This window comes from Aulonocara stuartgranti, assembly GCF_965226115.1.
Source record: "Aulonocara stuartgranti genome assembly, chromosome: 17".
NCBI classification, from domain to species: Eukaryota; Metazoa; Chordata; class Actinopteri; order Cichliformes; family Cichlidae; genus Aulonocara; species Aulonocara stuartgranti.
Genome location: NC_138953.1, coordinates 21780283 through 21795976, shown reverse-complemented (window position 1 = coordinate 21795976; position 15694 = coordinate 21780283). Strand labels below are relative to the sequence as shown.

Below are 15694 nucleotides of genomic sequence, written 5' to 3'. Positions count from 1 at the left end.
TGATTGTAGCAGCTTCTGTGATTCAGTGTTAAAATAATCCTTCTTTCACAGCTCATCCTCTGACTGAAACAAGCCATTTTTAGCTCAAGAGGACTTTGTTCTGATTGGCTGCCCCTCAGAAACATAAGGTTTTGACAGCAGTTGGGCGGGGCTTGTGCGCTCACAGAGATTACTTGTACATGTCCTGACCTCACAGCATTACTAGCCCTGTTCCAGCATTGTAGCGGTATGTTTACCATAGGAAATAAGGAAAAGCGTAATAGGTGCCCTGCTTTCACGTATAAAATGCAAGTTTCCTTCATGGACAATGACATGAACTCCATAACTTCCTGAAACCCACTCGGCTTCCTGAAAATCAGTCTGTCAGAAATAATTAAATGATCCTGTTGTAGTTGGTATGAACTTACAGAATCATTCCAGCTTTCTTACATTTATGTATGTGTACAGTTCAGGGCTGCAGAGGGAAACATGTTTTCTGTAACAACTGCCTTTATTTCCCATGATGCCTTTTGTGGAATGAGTAGTCACTCTGTCATCCACTGGAGCAGCCCTTAGCCTTTTTATTAGTTTTTATTTAATTAATCTATGTATTGAGCCTCCACAGAGGTGCAACTGCTTCTATGATATGTATGTATGTATGTATGTATGTATGTATGTATGTGTGTGTGTGTGTGTATATATATATATATATATATATATATATATATATATATATATATATACACACACATACATACATACATACATACATACATGTCAAGTTTTGCCAAGTTTGTCAGCCCAACAGTTAAAAGTCCAAATATTGAATTGACTGACATGGAGAACTGACAAAAGAATATTTTATATCCTGGAAACTTTGATAAAAAAGATGCACTAAAATAGTTTCAATTTTTCTTGGACACTTAGATTTATTGGTTTAATTCTATTCCTTTATATCTGGAGAAAGATGGAGCAAATGCCTGACTTTTATGCAGCAGTTGGATGGCGACTTGTTGTTGCTGAAATTGTTGATGGGTTTAATTTCCTGCTTATGTAAACATGAGATCCCTGATGAGGGACAGCCTCTCGGTGCTGCTGTGGTTGTCATTGTATTTTTCCACAATCTTGTTTCAGCTCTTAACACGCTTCTTCAGTCTGTGTATTTTTATCCCGGTTGATACAGTGATGGTTACTTCAGTTTATTATTTATTATTATTTGTTTTATTGTTTATTTTGTCAGGAAACCTGCATAAAATTATAAATATAAAAAAAGGAAAAATAACTAGCTGATAGCTAATTTCCATCTGGAGCCTCTGGGCAGGTAATCATACTATTGAACAAGCTATAAAATACAAATACATGTCTGAAATAATAGATACAAGTTGTGAAATACAATCAAATGTGCAGAGAAAACCTAAAAACCCTCCAGGCACACGAAGCACACTGTGAAACCTGTGTAAATGGCCAGGTGTTCCCATCAAAATATGAAGCTAATCAAAAGAAAAGGGTCAGATAACTGCTGGATTTGATTAATGTGGACATAAATAACACCAACAGTCACCTCAGGGTGCTTTACATTAAAAGACCCTACACTATTTGAGCAAGCACTTGGTGACAGTGGGAAGGAAAAACTATTTTAACAGGAAGAACGAGGCTTAGGGAGGGGCAGCCATCTGCCACAACCTGTTGGGGGGGTCATAGGTGGAAGAGGTGCCGATAAGCACAGGAAACCTGGAACCAAAGTAACTGAAAGCTATCCAAGCCAATGGGAGCTCCTTCGAAGTTAAAGAGAGCGGGAAGGAAAGACACACAATTTCAAGCAGAGATTTCCCTTGAGATGGACCTGTTTCATACCTTTGTCATCGCTCCTTTAATCCTTCATTCTACAAAATGAAATGCTTACAACGCTTTTGAATGCTGAAGCTTTTATTTGTCTCACACTGGGTTGGCCTATAAAACATCAGATGTAGTCAGGAGACAAATGGATAAAATGGACTTGTTATAGACAAGTCGTCCTGCAGCAGAGGTTATAAGACCTAGTCAGGTTGTCTTGGTTGAAGCACATTTTGTGTGCTGGGCAGTCAGTTTGGGGGTGGGTGTTTAAAAAGCCCCGAGGCAGTCATAACTAGCCTCTCAGAGCTGCCAAATTAGCACTTCCAGTTGGTTATTTCATTGCTGCTTGGCAATTTTTTCCCCCGTACTGTTGCACTTTTATCAAGTTTTCCAGCAGCATTATTTAGCTGCTTTGGGGGTTTTTTCCTGATGGGGGACAAAAAAACAGTTGACTACATTTTTGATCATACCCTCGAGACTAGGGATGGGTACCGGTGTCTGGTGCCATGATGGCACCGGTTCTGACATAAACGGTAGTAACCAGACCGAAAAGCAGCGCACATTTCGGTGCTTTATTTCGGTGCTTTTTTTTCCTGAGCTGTGATACACTTCTAGCCAATCATTTTACGTTTCCGAGGATAGTAGGCGGGGCCAGGTACGTACGTTCTGTTAGAGCAGAGCTACAGATTAAAAATGTCCAAGGCGAAGCGGTCAAAAGTCTGGCTGTACTTCACAGCAAAATATGCAAACTCAGCAGCCTGCAACAAGTGCTTTAAGCTGATACTGTGATACTGTCAAAGGAGGTAACACCTCGAATCCGATGAAACACCTGGCGACGCATAGCGTTTTTTTTAAAAGCCCAGAAATGCGCCGTATTTGATAGCTTGCTGTGAGACCTCACACCGAGCACATCTACTGCGGGTGGGTTGCCTGTTATGCAACATCCCCCAAAAACACGAAGAGGAGAGTCCTGGCCCCTAGCCCTGCCAGTGTAGCAGAAATGATGACGGATGATGATGCAGCAGCAGCCGTTCTTCTCTGCGTGAGTAGCTTAATGTTGTTCGTGTGTAATTTACGTTGAGTAGGCTAACCACGTTATTACATTAATGCATGTAAGGTGAACTAGCAAACATCATCATAGCTACATGCTGCTGTCTTCTTGTTTGATGGCAGATACTCCCTTCACCCTGGCCAAAAAGGCTAAAATGACCAAAGAAAAAGTGGAAAACAGTTAAACATGAGAGGTTTAGGACAAAGTTTGTGTTTTTTCCATTGTTTAAGCACTGCTTCCAGCTAAGAGTGATTCCATATATGCCCCATAGCTGCAGAAAAGGCTAACATTGTTATCTTTTTACAAAAAGCAGCTGAACATGAGAGGTTTTTGGACCAATTTTGTGTTCTCCATTCTTTAAGCACCGGTTTGAGCACCGTTTGAGCACCGGCACCGTTTCAAAAGTACCGATTTGGCACCGGTATTGGATAAAACCTAAACGATACCCATCCCTACTCGAGACAGCCATAACTTAGGGAAGCTGCACACAGAGTAATTGACATTATCAGTGCATAAAATATGAAGATTTGACTTTCATATCAGGATGCAGAGACCTGTGGCGCATTGTACGTTCAGTTGCTGACAGCTATTTCTTAAAAATTCATCTAGCTGATTGATTTAAACCACTGAACTGGTTCACCCGATGAATAGCATTAGACCAACTGACTGCTAACTGAAGAAAAGAAGCTGCCATGTGCTGTCTGCAGCAGGCAGTCATTTTAATGGAAAACACAACGTTGTTTTTTTTTAAATAAATAATTTATATTTTAAACAAGATAATTGTACCATAAGAATTTAAGATCAACTGACACAAATTGCCTCCCTCTTTTTCGTTGGCTTTCTCCTTCACAGACACACTCAAATGATGTTGCTTTGCCACCGTCTCCCCATGGCTTCACTGTATTTAGTTGCCATGGTGAGCCGAGCAGCTCTACTGTTTTTCATCGACGGCGCTCAAAGTTTGAGGCATCAATACTTAATGTCTGGACATCAGACAAATGGGAGCTGGTACAACAAAGAAACCCTTGCTGTGCTTAAGAGTGTGGCTTTTATGATGTTTCTGCTCTTTGGGAACGTGGTGTGAATTCACCCACATTTCCCTCCACTTTGTTGTTGTCCTCAATCCAGTTGAATTTGATAACAACTGATGTTCTCGTGCTATGAAACTGTGGCGCAGTTAAAGTTGGTATTGTACTCACGTCGTGTAAAAACTCTAGGTGTGCGTTGCATCAGGCTCACTGAAAGCAGGAAAAAATAAACTACAAGGTTGATTTGGATTAAACCTTTTAAAATGGCGCATCAGCAAAGAGAGAGCACAATGAGATCATATGTCTGTGAAGGTTCTCAGTCATCCAGGTCATCGTAGTCAAAGGAGCTCTTTGGTGGGGTGTCACAATCAGCCAAGGTTTCAGATGAACCCACTGTGAGACCTAATAACTCAAATGTGTTAAATGTAAGAAGTAGGAATAAAAGTAAAAAAATATGCTCAAGTAAGGTACAGATACCTGCAAAATCTACTTAAGTACAGTAACAAAGTATTTGTACTTCGTTACTTATCACCTCTGATTAGTATTGTAACAACATCTCTAACGACACAGCCATGAGTCATGTTAGTTACAGCTGTTATTTGTCTGTCAGTGTTAGACAGACAAATAATGTCGTGCTCCTTCCTGCATGCATTTACATGGTGTGTTGTAAACTAGACTTGGCTGACCACATTCGCACAGTTTATCTAAAAGTAGGTGAAGCAGAGGTAAAGCCAAGCTTTGATGTATTTTAAGTGAGTCCGAAAGTAAGCGTTTACTTTGTAAATATCAAAACAGGAGTATGCAGGTGAAGGAATAACGACAAAAAACCTGAATTTGAATTTAGACAGCAGCTCCCCTTTTGGTTTTTAAGCCCTGCCATCAGACATTTTAAGAGCTTCGTGCACCTAAAAAAATGAAGTTATGGTCTCATTTGCTTGCTTTAAGTGTTACTGAATACAATAACGTGTTTATTTTGTAAATTGTGCTAATTTGAGTAAAAAAGGAAAGGAAGGTAAAGCAGTGTAAGCTTTGCTGTGGATTTCAGTTAGTCATGTGCTCCTCGCAGGTCACAATCTCTCTCTTTTTTTTTTTTTTTTTAAGTCAAATGCACAACTATTACAAATGAGCACACAAGCATGGTGACTTAACAATTCGTAACATATCTTATCAGCTCTTAAGAAGCCACATTTGCAGCCTCCCACAGTCACGGTGAGCAATTATCTTACAGTAAACCTGGGAAAGGCCACAGCACTCCTTTCTGAATCCCACAGTCACTGACAAACATCTCCCCACCCGTCAGTCATGATAAACGACGCACAGCCTATCGACCAGTGTCAAGTAGGATACACCTGATCGACTGCGTGATGTATGAATGTGTTCGTGTGAGAGTGAGAGAAGAGAAGAAGGGAGTGAGCGTGAAGCATTGTGGGGAATATTTGTAGACTCCCACCTTGGTGAGGCGGTCACCGCGAATGTCTGACTGTACATACATCAAACATCAGCTCAATCTTCCTTACCCAGCATCCTCTGCTCCTGCCTTAATGACTCTTTGTTGATCTGTGTGTAGCTTTGTCTGCTTAAACGGCACACAAACACGCTAATGCTCGCAAACACGTCACAGCTGATCAATGGGAGGCTGGGTCATGCTGCCCTGGGAGAGTTTAGCTCTCAGGGAGGTCTGGACCTTAATGTGTACTTACATCAGAGTTGTACTGATTTATCGGCTTTCTGATATACTCGCCTTTGGTTAAGACAATATTTGGAGTTTTCCTGCTTGAACTTCTAGAACATGAACTTCTTAATTTTGTCGGCTTTATCTTGCCAGTCAAAGCCTGAAAGAATCTTTGAGTTTACTGTGTGTACCAAAGTACACTTACTGTGCTTGCGGTTTATTTGCTCTACAGTCTAAACCCAAACATAGTGTAGCGTAGTAGAGAAATACTGCTGTTATTCTGTTTACCCCCATGTATTGCACATCTTTATGTCCATGTTTATCCCCACAGCACCAATGCTGTAGGGTGATAAATGGTCTACGATTTTTCAACAAGAAACGCTCAAAGACAGATTCTGGATATTCAAATAAACTGCCTTAACTTGACTTTGAACAAGATGGAGCAAATGTGATTTCATGTCCTCCCTCACACATTTTCTGGATATTTCATGCTTTTATGGGTATTATAAGAAAAATGTTGAGGTTGGATTGCAGTCGGTTACACTTGGAGATGAGTAAGTTCAAGGAAAATTGCAGTTTGAGGAATGAAAAGCAACAAATGTCCCTGAGCAGGCTCTTAACTAGAGACGACTAGCCTTAAACTACTTGGGTGCCCCAAGTCAAATTAATTTTACTTCAAAAAATGTCTTCCAAGGTTTCAGAATCTGTACTGCATATGATACCCTCTATACTTGCAGCTGAACGAGGAGCAAAAGGAAAAAGAGCTGGGTGAAGTAACAGTGTCATTATAAAGCAGACAATAGAAGTTCAAAATGTAATAAATTGTAGGTTATAAGATGTACTGAACCAGTTCTGTTGGAACTGAAAGAATGAAACTTGATTAATCTGCAAATTCACCAGAGAACACCACTTATGACTCATGTGATTGTTGTTTACAAACCTCGGTTGGTGTTTTACGGGGCAGCGCAAAGCCTGAACAAACCACACAGAAAAATGCAGCAAATTATGCCAAACCGTTGTGGCTCAAAGCGAGGAAACACACCATGCAGTCAGCCAAAGTGACAGTGAAATATGCTCAAGTCAGATCTGCTGTTAAGCATATGATTCACTTTGTTTAATTATATAATTATATGCTTATATAATTACACGATGCTCTCTGTGCGTGGTGGGAAGGTTTAACTGAAATATAAAGGTTAATAATGTTTAAAGCCAAATTGTGATTTAGTTGTAGTGCACCTTCACTGTTTTTGTTATTATTATTATTGCTATTATTATTTTATCATTATTAACCTGGTTTTTGAAGTGAATAACTCAAACAATTAAAGACTAAAGAGCAGTCAGCCAGCTCTTTGCAACCACCAGTCACTAAGAAATGTGTGTTCTGCAACCAGTTGGTGAGCAGTTGGTGAAAATTGATGTAAGTCTAGTCACACAGACCTCATAGTAACCACAGGTTGGCTTGCAACACCATCAACCTCTTTGCAGTTATTTACAAACCTTCGCCCACCTGTCTGGGAGTGATTGTAGTGAGTCTCAGACAGGTTGGCGAAGGTTTGTAAATAACTGCTGTCTAATTTATAAATGCAGACAGATTTCAAACACATTGCAACACAGTGTGATACGTCTCGCTATGTCGACTCCCACGCAAGGTTGCAGAGGACATCAGTCATTTTGAAGTTAAACTGACATCCTGTAGCAATAATTTGTGGGGGAATTTCTGAATTTCTGACTTGAAGCTGACACACCAAAGGTGGTCTGAAGTGATCAGTCTGCAACTGATTGCAAATGGTTGCAGACCTGTTTCCTATCTGGTATCGATCCCCATAAGGAAACAACCAAGAGTAATAATATTGCAAGTTAATTGCACACAGTTGCAATAATTTCAGTCATATCGTGGTCTCCAACCCCTCCAACCCCTTGTTTCTCTGGTGTGACTGTCCTCACTGCTCAAACCGTTTATTTTCATACTACTATCAAATTACTTTGCTTTAAAGGGTTGTGGTTTTATACCATTAAATAACAATAATAATTGAAGCAATTATCTTGGGCGTGTGGATAAATGTTACTATTGGGCCACAAAGAGACATCCTTTCTTTAAAAACAGGCCTAATTTTAGGCTCAGGTGTGCTTCAGGTTATAATAACAACAGTTTGTTACCAACTATTAGTTAAGGGTGCAGTCGGTGATGTGGGGAACGCAGGGCAGGTGCTGCTGGAAAATTTAACAGTACGGTATGTAACAAGCCATGAAGGACAGCGGAACTCTGGCCGAAGCCTGATTGGTCCGAAGGCTACGCACTTGAAGCAGGAAATGACATGGGGAGGGCAAACAGGAAATGCGAGGCAGAGCGGCGAAGTTGTTCCAGCATGTTTTTCTTTTCTGGCCGTTCCCATTCCCTCGCTCGCTGCTGCACAACGCCAGGCTGCGAGAGGAAGGAGAGGGAGGAAAGGGAGTGAGAGAGTCAACTAGAGGAGGGCATTTTGGGGAAATCCCTCCCCCGCCCCTTTCAACCCTCACCCCTGTCCACAGACATTGAACCCTTGTGAAGCTTTCAAACTGCTGACTCAAAACTGGCTGTTGTGACGTGCAGAGGGCTTTGAGTTCACTGGTTCGCTGGTTACAGAAGATGGTTTTTTTAAAAATTGTTTTTACTGCCATCTGCGTGGAAAACACCCTGAAACTTTTTCAGATATTATGTGATACCCCAGCTCTGTGCTGTGTCTGTCGGGTGGACAGAAACATGTCTCCGGTAGGATGATGCTGCTACATACCTGTAGGAGGTGTAAGTAGAAATAATCCTTGTAATAGCAGAACCGTGGCCACTGTTCCTACCTGCTTTATTGAATACATTCATGCTGTACTCTGAAGAGTCTTGTCAAAAAACTATTTAGCTGGCCTAATCTCCAAATTTGTTTTAATAGTGGAAGAAAAATGGTGGCTATAAAAGTGTTTGACAGAATTATAACCTGTCTGTGGAGTTCCCCTCCACTCTACGGATTGATTTAAGGCCTTTTAGACCTTTTATGTGGATATGCAGCCCTCATCTTTATTGTTCTGATCCACTCTTGCTACTCAGCCTAATTTCCTGCACTCTTCAGTTACCTTTCAGGCAACAAATGTCTAACAAAACAATTGATGAGTGGAACATCCCCATCTCCAGCAATTATTTCGACTCTACGAGCATGTTTCTACCAAAGTACGAGCTAATTTACAAGACAGCACGCGGTGTGATGAGTTGGTCATGTTCTTATAGTTGTTGCCGCGTCTCATCAGTATTCAGCAGCGGGAGCGCCGTGACGCACTGAAGCGCAGGAGGCAACATTAATCAATGGGGCGAGCAATCAGCACCCAGCCTAATTCAATCACCCCTCCAACAGAATGCTGCCATTAGGACAACAGAGGCGTGCAAGTGTGTGTTTGTGTGTCTGTGTGCTTGTGTGCTGTTGTGTCCGTTTGATTTGTTCGCATGCTGGTCCCTACGCCAGCCACTCAGCTGCCGCCACACCGACAACCCGAAACAAACCCCTTTATAGAGGGAAGACGGAGCGGATCGAGACCATTATGGAGATGAGTGCTGTCTAAAATTGGAGATGCCACTTTCTTGCAGTCCACAATCGAGACAGAAGATCAGATGTGAGGCCAGAGAGATAACAGTGTAGTTGTTGTTGTCATTTTCTGCAGAGGAAGCTGAGATTGAGACAAAGAAGTGCTGTGAAGCAAAAAAGTTTTCTCTCTTTCTTTCGTAACAGGCAGCAAAGATGGGAGTCGTGTTAAGTATATGGCGTCTGGACTTTAAAGCTTCTGTCCCTCTCTCTGTCTCCTTTGGGTAATATGTAACTTAATATGTTATTCCCTGTAATCTCCCACGACTCTGGCTATTGTTTTACTACATCCTACATCATCTTCCTTCCTTAACCTATTATCACCATTATCACTCTACTATATGGTTTTCCTATAGAAATGATCCAGTCAGCATTGGGCCTTAAAAATGCAAGGCTCAACATTTTTAATGACTGTGTGAAAATTAAATTGATCAGTTTATTATTATTTTACCAGGAACATATCAGAGAGTTTACAGACTAACTCGCTGTTTTAATATCTGCCTTAAAAATGATACAACTTTAGTGTTGTATCAGCTTGTCATGCACCATTTGGCACAGCTGTATTGAAGACACAACTCTATGGCTGTGTCAGTCTTTCCATCCATTTCAATTATATATAAGCGGTTTTGTTCAGATAGACGGAGATGCTGCAATGGCTTGGAAAGATGAGACTTTCTGGAAATACCGCAGCAACTTTTTTGAATCCTGCTTCAGCTGTTTCTAATCCTGTACCAGCGCTGATGTGAAGATTTATTTTCTGAGTTGTAACATCTATCATTGAAGAGAAGACTGGAAATCTGTACGAATCAGAGAAATTAAATTAAGTTTATAAGCTAATAATCCTAAAATATTAGTGAGAGAACTCTGTGAGGAAGCATTTGGCAATATTGGGGAAGAAGAAATTCCTTTTACGATGAAGAGATCTTTGCATGGCTGCCAGTGTTGTGAAACAACCACAAATATTCAAAGTGCCATTATCAGTAAAGAAGACAGAGGAATAACTAAAAATGATGGGCAAGCAGAGGGAGAGCTAGAAGCTTTTTCTATAATAGCTAAGTGTAGCGGTAGCTGACCTGAAATTCCCGAAATAAAAAAATGATATGTGTGTACTTGGCAGCGGTGCAAACCGAAAACAGGAACTTAACATCAGTTCATTGCTGCAAAAATGCCTCCAGTGTTTTTGTGTTAACCTATGCCAACCTGTTTCAAGTCCGACCTGTTTTCCCGCTCTCCACAGTCATCTCTGTCTCCGCTTTCCAAAATCCAAGATCGATGACCCAATTCCAGCACTGACAGCATGCCTGTTGCGAGTTTGAGTGAAGAAAGCCTCAGACAAGCTGAGCTCTTATCTGGCCTGTAGATTAAAGAGGTGATGAATCCGAGGCTTGAGCGGACTTACAGTATCTCTCCATTCTCAGTCAAAGTGGGCAAACTCGTGAAAGACCTGTATTGATCTGTTGCCCATTTATGACTGGATCTGTGGGTGCTGAGAGTCAGGGCTCCATCGATACCTTGCTCCTTCAAACCTGCCCAATCCAGCTCCAGTGATAGCAGCTCAATCCATATCTCTGCAGGCGCCCTGCACCTCGCTCCCATTGCTCACAGTTTGTCTTACTCACCTTACACTTTAGACTTTGCCTCACATGTGTGACTCTTTTTATGATCAACCTTTGAAATTCAGAAATGTAAAGCCAGTAAAACATGTCAGAAGATTACATATTGATTGTTGGGAAGGCTCTTTTTTGTAAAAGTTGAAGAAAGGTGAGGATAAGGTTGGAGTTGATTGTAAATCCAGCCATATATTGGACCACACACCCATGTACAAAGAATAATACCCTCCATGTGTAATGTGAAAAAAATGTTCTTTTTAAATAGTGTCTTTATGATGCTAAGACTTAACTTTTGAATAAGGTTAAACCTCTTTAATTCATTGTGACAGCTGACAATGGAAAAATATGTAAGCAATGTCATTAATAGTAAACTGAGTCATTATCATAGCTGTAGTTCTTGCTCCGTAAGTTGAACCCATTTCATTTTTAGGTCTCACACTTTGTAGTGTTTCAAATAGAGCCGCAAAAGATACACCATAAATTAAAGATGTGTTGTATTTGAATATATAAATGGCTCATTAAATATGCATGTAGGCTATAAATGAAATATTCATTAAGCTTTTATAATGCAGCAGTGCAAATATATTTGATCAGTATATTTAATAGTATAATTACTGAGATTTGTAAACATGACAAAGATAATGTAAAAGAATCCATTCATATTTCAGGCCAGACTGGAGCAGTCTAAGCAAAGAGCAGGAAGCATCCTAGTCACATGCCTAAACCACATCAATTGTTTGTTTGTTTTTTAATGTGTGGAAGTAGTTAAAGAGCAACAAGGTTTTAAGTTGATAAATCAAGCTGGGAATCCACAATAGGAATCCACCGGCTAGTCGGCTGACTTAGCCTTTGGATGGCAATGGCAAATTTTTCTGAGCTTCCAGTGTCGTCAGCAGGTACGCAGAACAGGAATTCCTGGCAGCGTTTTAAAAAATAGGATCCACCCTGGAAGTTGTCAGGACATGCCCAAAGAGATGATCATCCAAAAACACAATAAAAAAAAAACAGGGGATTTAAAAAAAATAAAAATAAACATCATTTAGTTTCATGGTCCACTGGTCTGATGGGCCTGATGACAACATGTTGATATTAAACAACCATCGGCTGCTTGCTCCACATCGAATCTTGGTTAAAGGGGAAAAAAACCTATTAAAATCTGACAGTTGTGCCAACGTTGAATACCTAACCTTGCTCTGAAATCGATTTATCATCTTATTGGGCAGAATTATTAGGGTAGTGTTCTTCACAATGAGTTCATGTTTTAGAGATGGGCAACATTATATTACTGCTTTTTGTGGAGTAGTCATCCATTTAGTAACCTAAGTATTTGTTAATCAGATGTTCGGCAACTAAAAAAGAGCAAAGGTGTGCATTTCTTTTTTTTAATTACAATAATCTCGTCAGTATTTATTGAATTATAAAAGATGTTGTGACTGGACTTGGGTTGCATGAGGAAACCATGTCAACATCTGTCTGCTTAACGTCCAGTTTCGGCCATAATGTGCTGAACAGTTTGATTTAGAGATAAGGTTTATGATCCCGGCTTCTTTACTTGCTGGTTTGTGGTACACTTGAAGAAATACTGCTCTTTGGCTCGACACACGCGCTGCTTACCTGCATTCAACAAGAACCTGCTCAGACACGACCGGCTATTAACTGCTGACGCAATACAAAAGGAAACTAACTGTTGTTCCCCTCGCCTTAAGATTCTGTATTCTCACATCTTTATTGGTGTTACAAAGAAAAGAAAATGCCACAGGTGCTTCTACTGCTGTAGCACATCCACCCACAGCAGTACTACCTTTAGGCTGTGATGGTTTTGATGCACGCCGTTAGCGGTGAGGCTAATCTGGTAGAAGCTGGTGTTAGCAAAAGACTGAAGGCGCTTGAATGGTGATCGTAGCGGTAGCTGCTAAAAGCCACGCTTTCACCTTATGTAGTGGGGTCACAGCCTAGCAACAGTGGGTCTGAGGCTTAGCAACAGCAGCCACAGATTCAGTCCAGCAATGCGGTAATTGGACTTTCTGACAAAGTGCCGGTGGACCGACACGCTAACAAATACAGACACACTTCATCACAAGGACACATGTGCACACTTGTAGTGCACAACCCTGCTTGTGTGTGATGACGAGGAGTGAAAGACAGAGAATGTGTGTCATTAGAGGAGAGGGATTGAAAGTGTTTCTGTGTGTGAGGGAGAAAAAGTGCGCCTTTCATTCAAGTCTTTCCCTGTGGCTCTATTTATATTAATGATGAACCTTGGTGCTTGTGTCGCTGCTGCTTCACCCGTCTGCGCGCTGCCCTGTCCTTGGGGACTATGAATTATGTCTGTCATCCAACAGTATTTGCAGTATTTTGACAGTTTAACACTCTGCAAGAGCTCAAGGTCACATCTGGGTTATTATCATTTTGTTATAAAAAAATATTTATAAGCTAGTGAATATCAGTTAATTACCAAGTGATCATTTTCTGATTACCTGATCAATCCATTGGTTACTTTACCAATAAAAAAAAATAAACCACAACAACTTTTTAAATTAAAAACTGTTTCTTTACAAATAAATAGTAGTTGTTTACATGTTCGCCTAACAACAAGGAGAAGCTCCCCAGGACGAGGCGACACCGATTCCCTTTGGGGTTACGTCAGGGAGGGCATCTGCAAATTCAAACATGTGGAGCAACTCGTTGTTGAATATTTGGAAATATTCACACTGCTGTCTGATTGTTTTAAGCTTGGAAAGCCCTGTAGTGTTTGTTTTGTTTTGAGCTACTGATGAAAAGTAGTTGTGTGTTTTTATTTTTTTCATTCTCTTCCAGATTGGTGATGCTGTGGTTTGCAATGGGTATCTAGATAAAGACAGAATGACAACCTCCTTGTGAATAGATAAAATCAGTCATTGCCCATCTAGTGGCTGCAAGTAGCTGCAGCAACCAACTGGTCACCCAGAAGACGGGCATGCAATGGTATCAACCTCTGGGTCACTGCAACCTGTCTCCAAACAGTTGCAGTCTAACTCAGACTGACTGCAGTTACTCTCACAAACATTGCAGACAGACTGCCAACCTGCTGTAATCAATCTGAGTCTGTGCTGAGGCATCTCTTTGGATTAAGGGAATTCATGTTCATATATAAAAACGAGGTTGCTGTGCTCCTGTATGCAGTTAAGTTTCCACCAAGCAGCAAATGTTTGTTCTTTTAGATCAACGAGGTCGCAGACTGACTCTGTCTTATTGCTGTTTTGCCATGAGGCACCAAAGTCAGTTTAAATATGGTAACGGACCATGAATCAATGCAAACCTGGTCTCCATCTTCAACGCAACCATTTTGCAGTCCCTGAGACAGCAAGTTCATTTCTGGTTGTTCCGTGGACGGTAGCATTTAAAAAACCAACAAACAAAAAAACTCATGCATGCATCACCAGAAGCGTAGGTCTCCGTAATATGTGATCAACATAAGTGTGATGAACAGATTTCATGCAAACTGATTACTTTGACCTATCAATCCAGCATTAAATAATTACTGTATTCCTAAATTTTTGCATATTCGTGCATGATTAAGCCTATTAGAGCCACTTCAACTTTAACAGCTTCCCAGTGATAATCAGTGAAGCTCTCATCAGATCCCTATAAATTCATATGTTAACAAGAGCACGTGTTTTGTCCTCGCGTCACCAACTGTCACTGGCATAACTCTGCTAGAGATAAATAAATTACAGCTAGAGGCATACAGCACCAGTTTGTAATGCAAAATACATAACTGGAATTATTATATCAAGATGATGTGGTTAGAGAGCTGAACAGAGCGGAGGTATGTGGACTGATTAGAGATGTAATAATAGAGAGAGGCAGAGAGCAGGGAAAAAAAAGAAAGATGTACACACAGCTAACAAGCGAGGCGGAGAGTTAATCAACTCTCTAATCTCATAAAAGAATGGGAGTCCCTGGGGTACTTAAAAAAATAATCTCATCAAACATTCCCGTCTATAACGGAGCACTGAAAGTCTGGATTTCTTGAAATCGGTAAATATATCTGTGACGAGGGAAGCATATGTCCATCCCGTCTCATACGGAAATAAAGAAATACATGTCAGTGTTGTAATGGAAAACAAGGCTGGGCAAGAAGATGTGTGCAAAGCATTGGTCCATTTTACAGATGTTACACTGAACATAAAGCTCAGGAATTGGACCAGTTTCTCTTCTGGGTATTGTTTCCGAGTGTAAGACTTGGCTTTCAAAGAATTAAAAGCTGTTGTAGAATTCCATAACATAAGGAATTTTGAATTTTTTGGATGCTCTAGCTGTAGTTTATTTGTCAATACCCGTGTTGTGCCAGTGACTTGGGGATAAGTTGGAGCTGTTATCACGGCGACTTTCATACGTATTTCAGAATGTTGGTGGGCCAGTTTGAGCTCTTGTTGGAGGAACTGGGACCACATCTGAGGCACAGAAATTATTTATGTGAGCCAAGTGACCCAGAGCAGTTCTTAGCTGTGTATCTGAGGTACGATAGGATTATTTTACTATTTCCACATCGTCGTATGTTCAATATGCAGGCACGTTATGAGCTGTGAGCGGGCTTGCTGCAGAATGCAGTGATCCAATTGGGCAGATGTGTTTATTCTAAAAATCGACATGGATCTGAAAAAAGGCATGCTGGAAATGCGTCCTTTATGGTTGCTGCGAACAGCTGCAACCAGAGTAGGTGAGCCCAAAAGATATTTTTAATGCACAAAATATTTGCACGAATCTTGAACATCTGGTGTGTAAAGACCTTTTCTGAGCATCTAATCACTGATCTTTTGCTTTAGTAGAAAGCCTGTTCATCCTACTGAGCTACAGCCACCTGGCTGCTGATTGGCAGTAACTGCTTCTAGATGTGCTTCTATCCTGGGTCACAAACTTTTGAATTATTTCACCTC

General features: G+C 40.8%; 1 protein-coding gene across 2 annotated transcripts in view; it reads left to right on the top strand.

Moving 5' to 3' along the window:
* usp6nl (USP6 N-terminal like) overlaps positions 1 to 15694 on the top strand; it is a 99056-nt gene that overhangs the window by 22688 nt on the left and 60674 nt on the right. The window contains exon 1 of one of the 2 annotated variants that reach the window (XM_082509953.1): positions 8147 to 8345. The exons of the other annotated variant lie outside the window; for it this stretch is intronic. Within the exon in view, the coding sequence (XP_082366079.1) occupies positions 8318 to 8345 (28 nt within the window). The 5' untranslated portion in view covers positions 8147 to 8317. Of the gene's footprint in view, positions 1 to 8146; positions 8346 to 15694 lie in introns of those variants that run through there. 2 annotated transcript variants of the gene reach the window in all.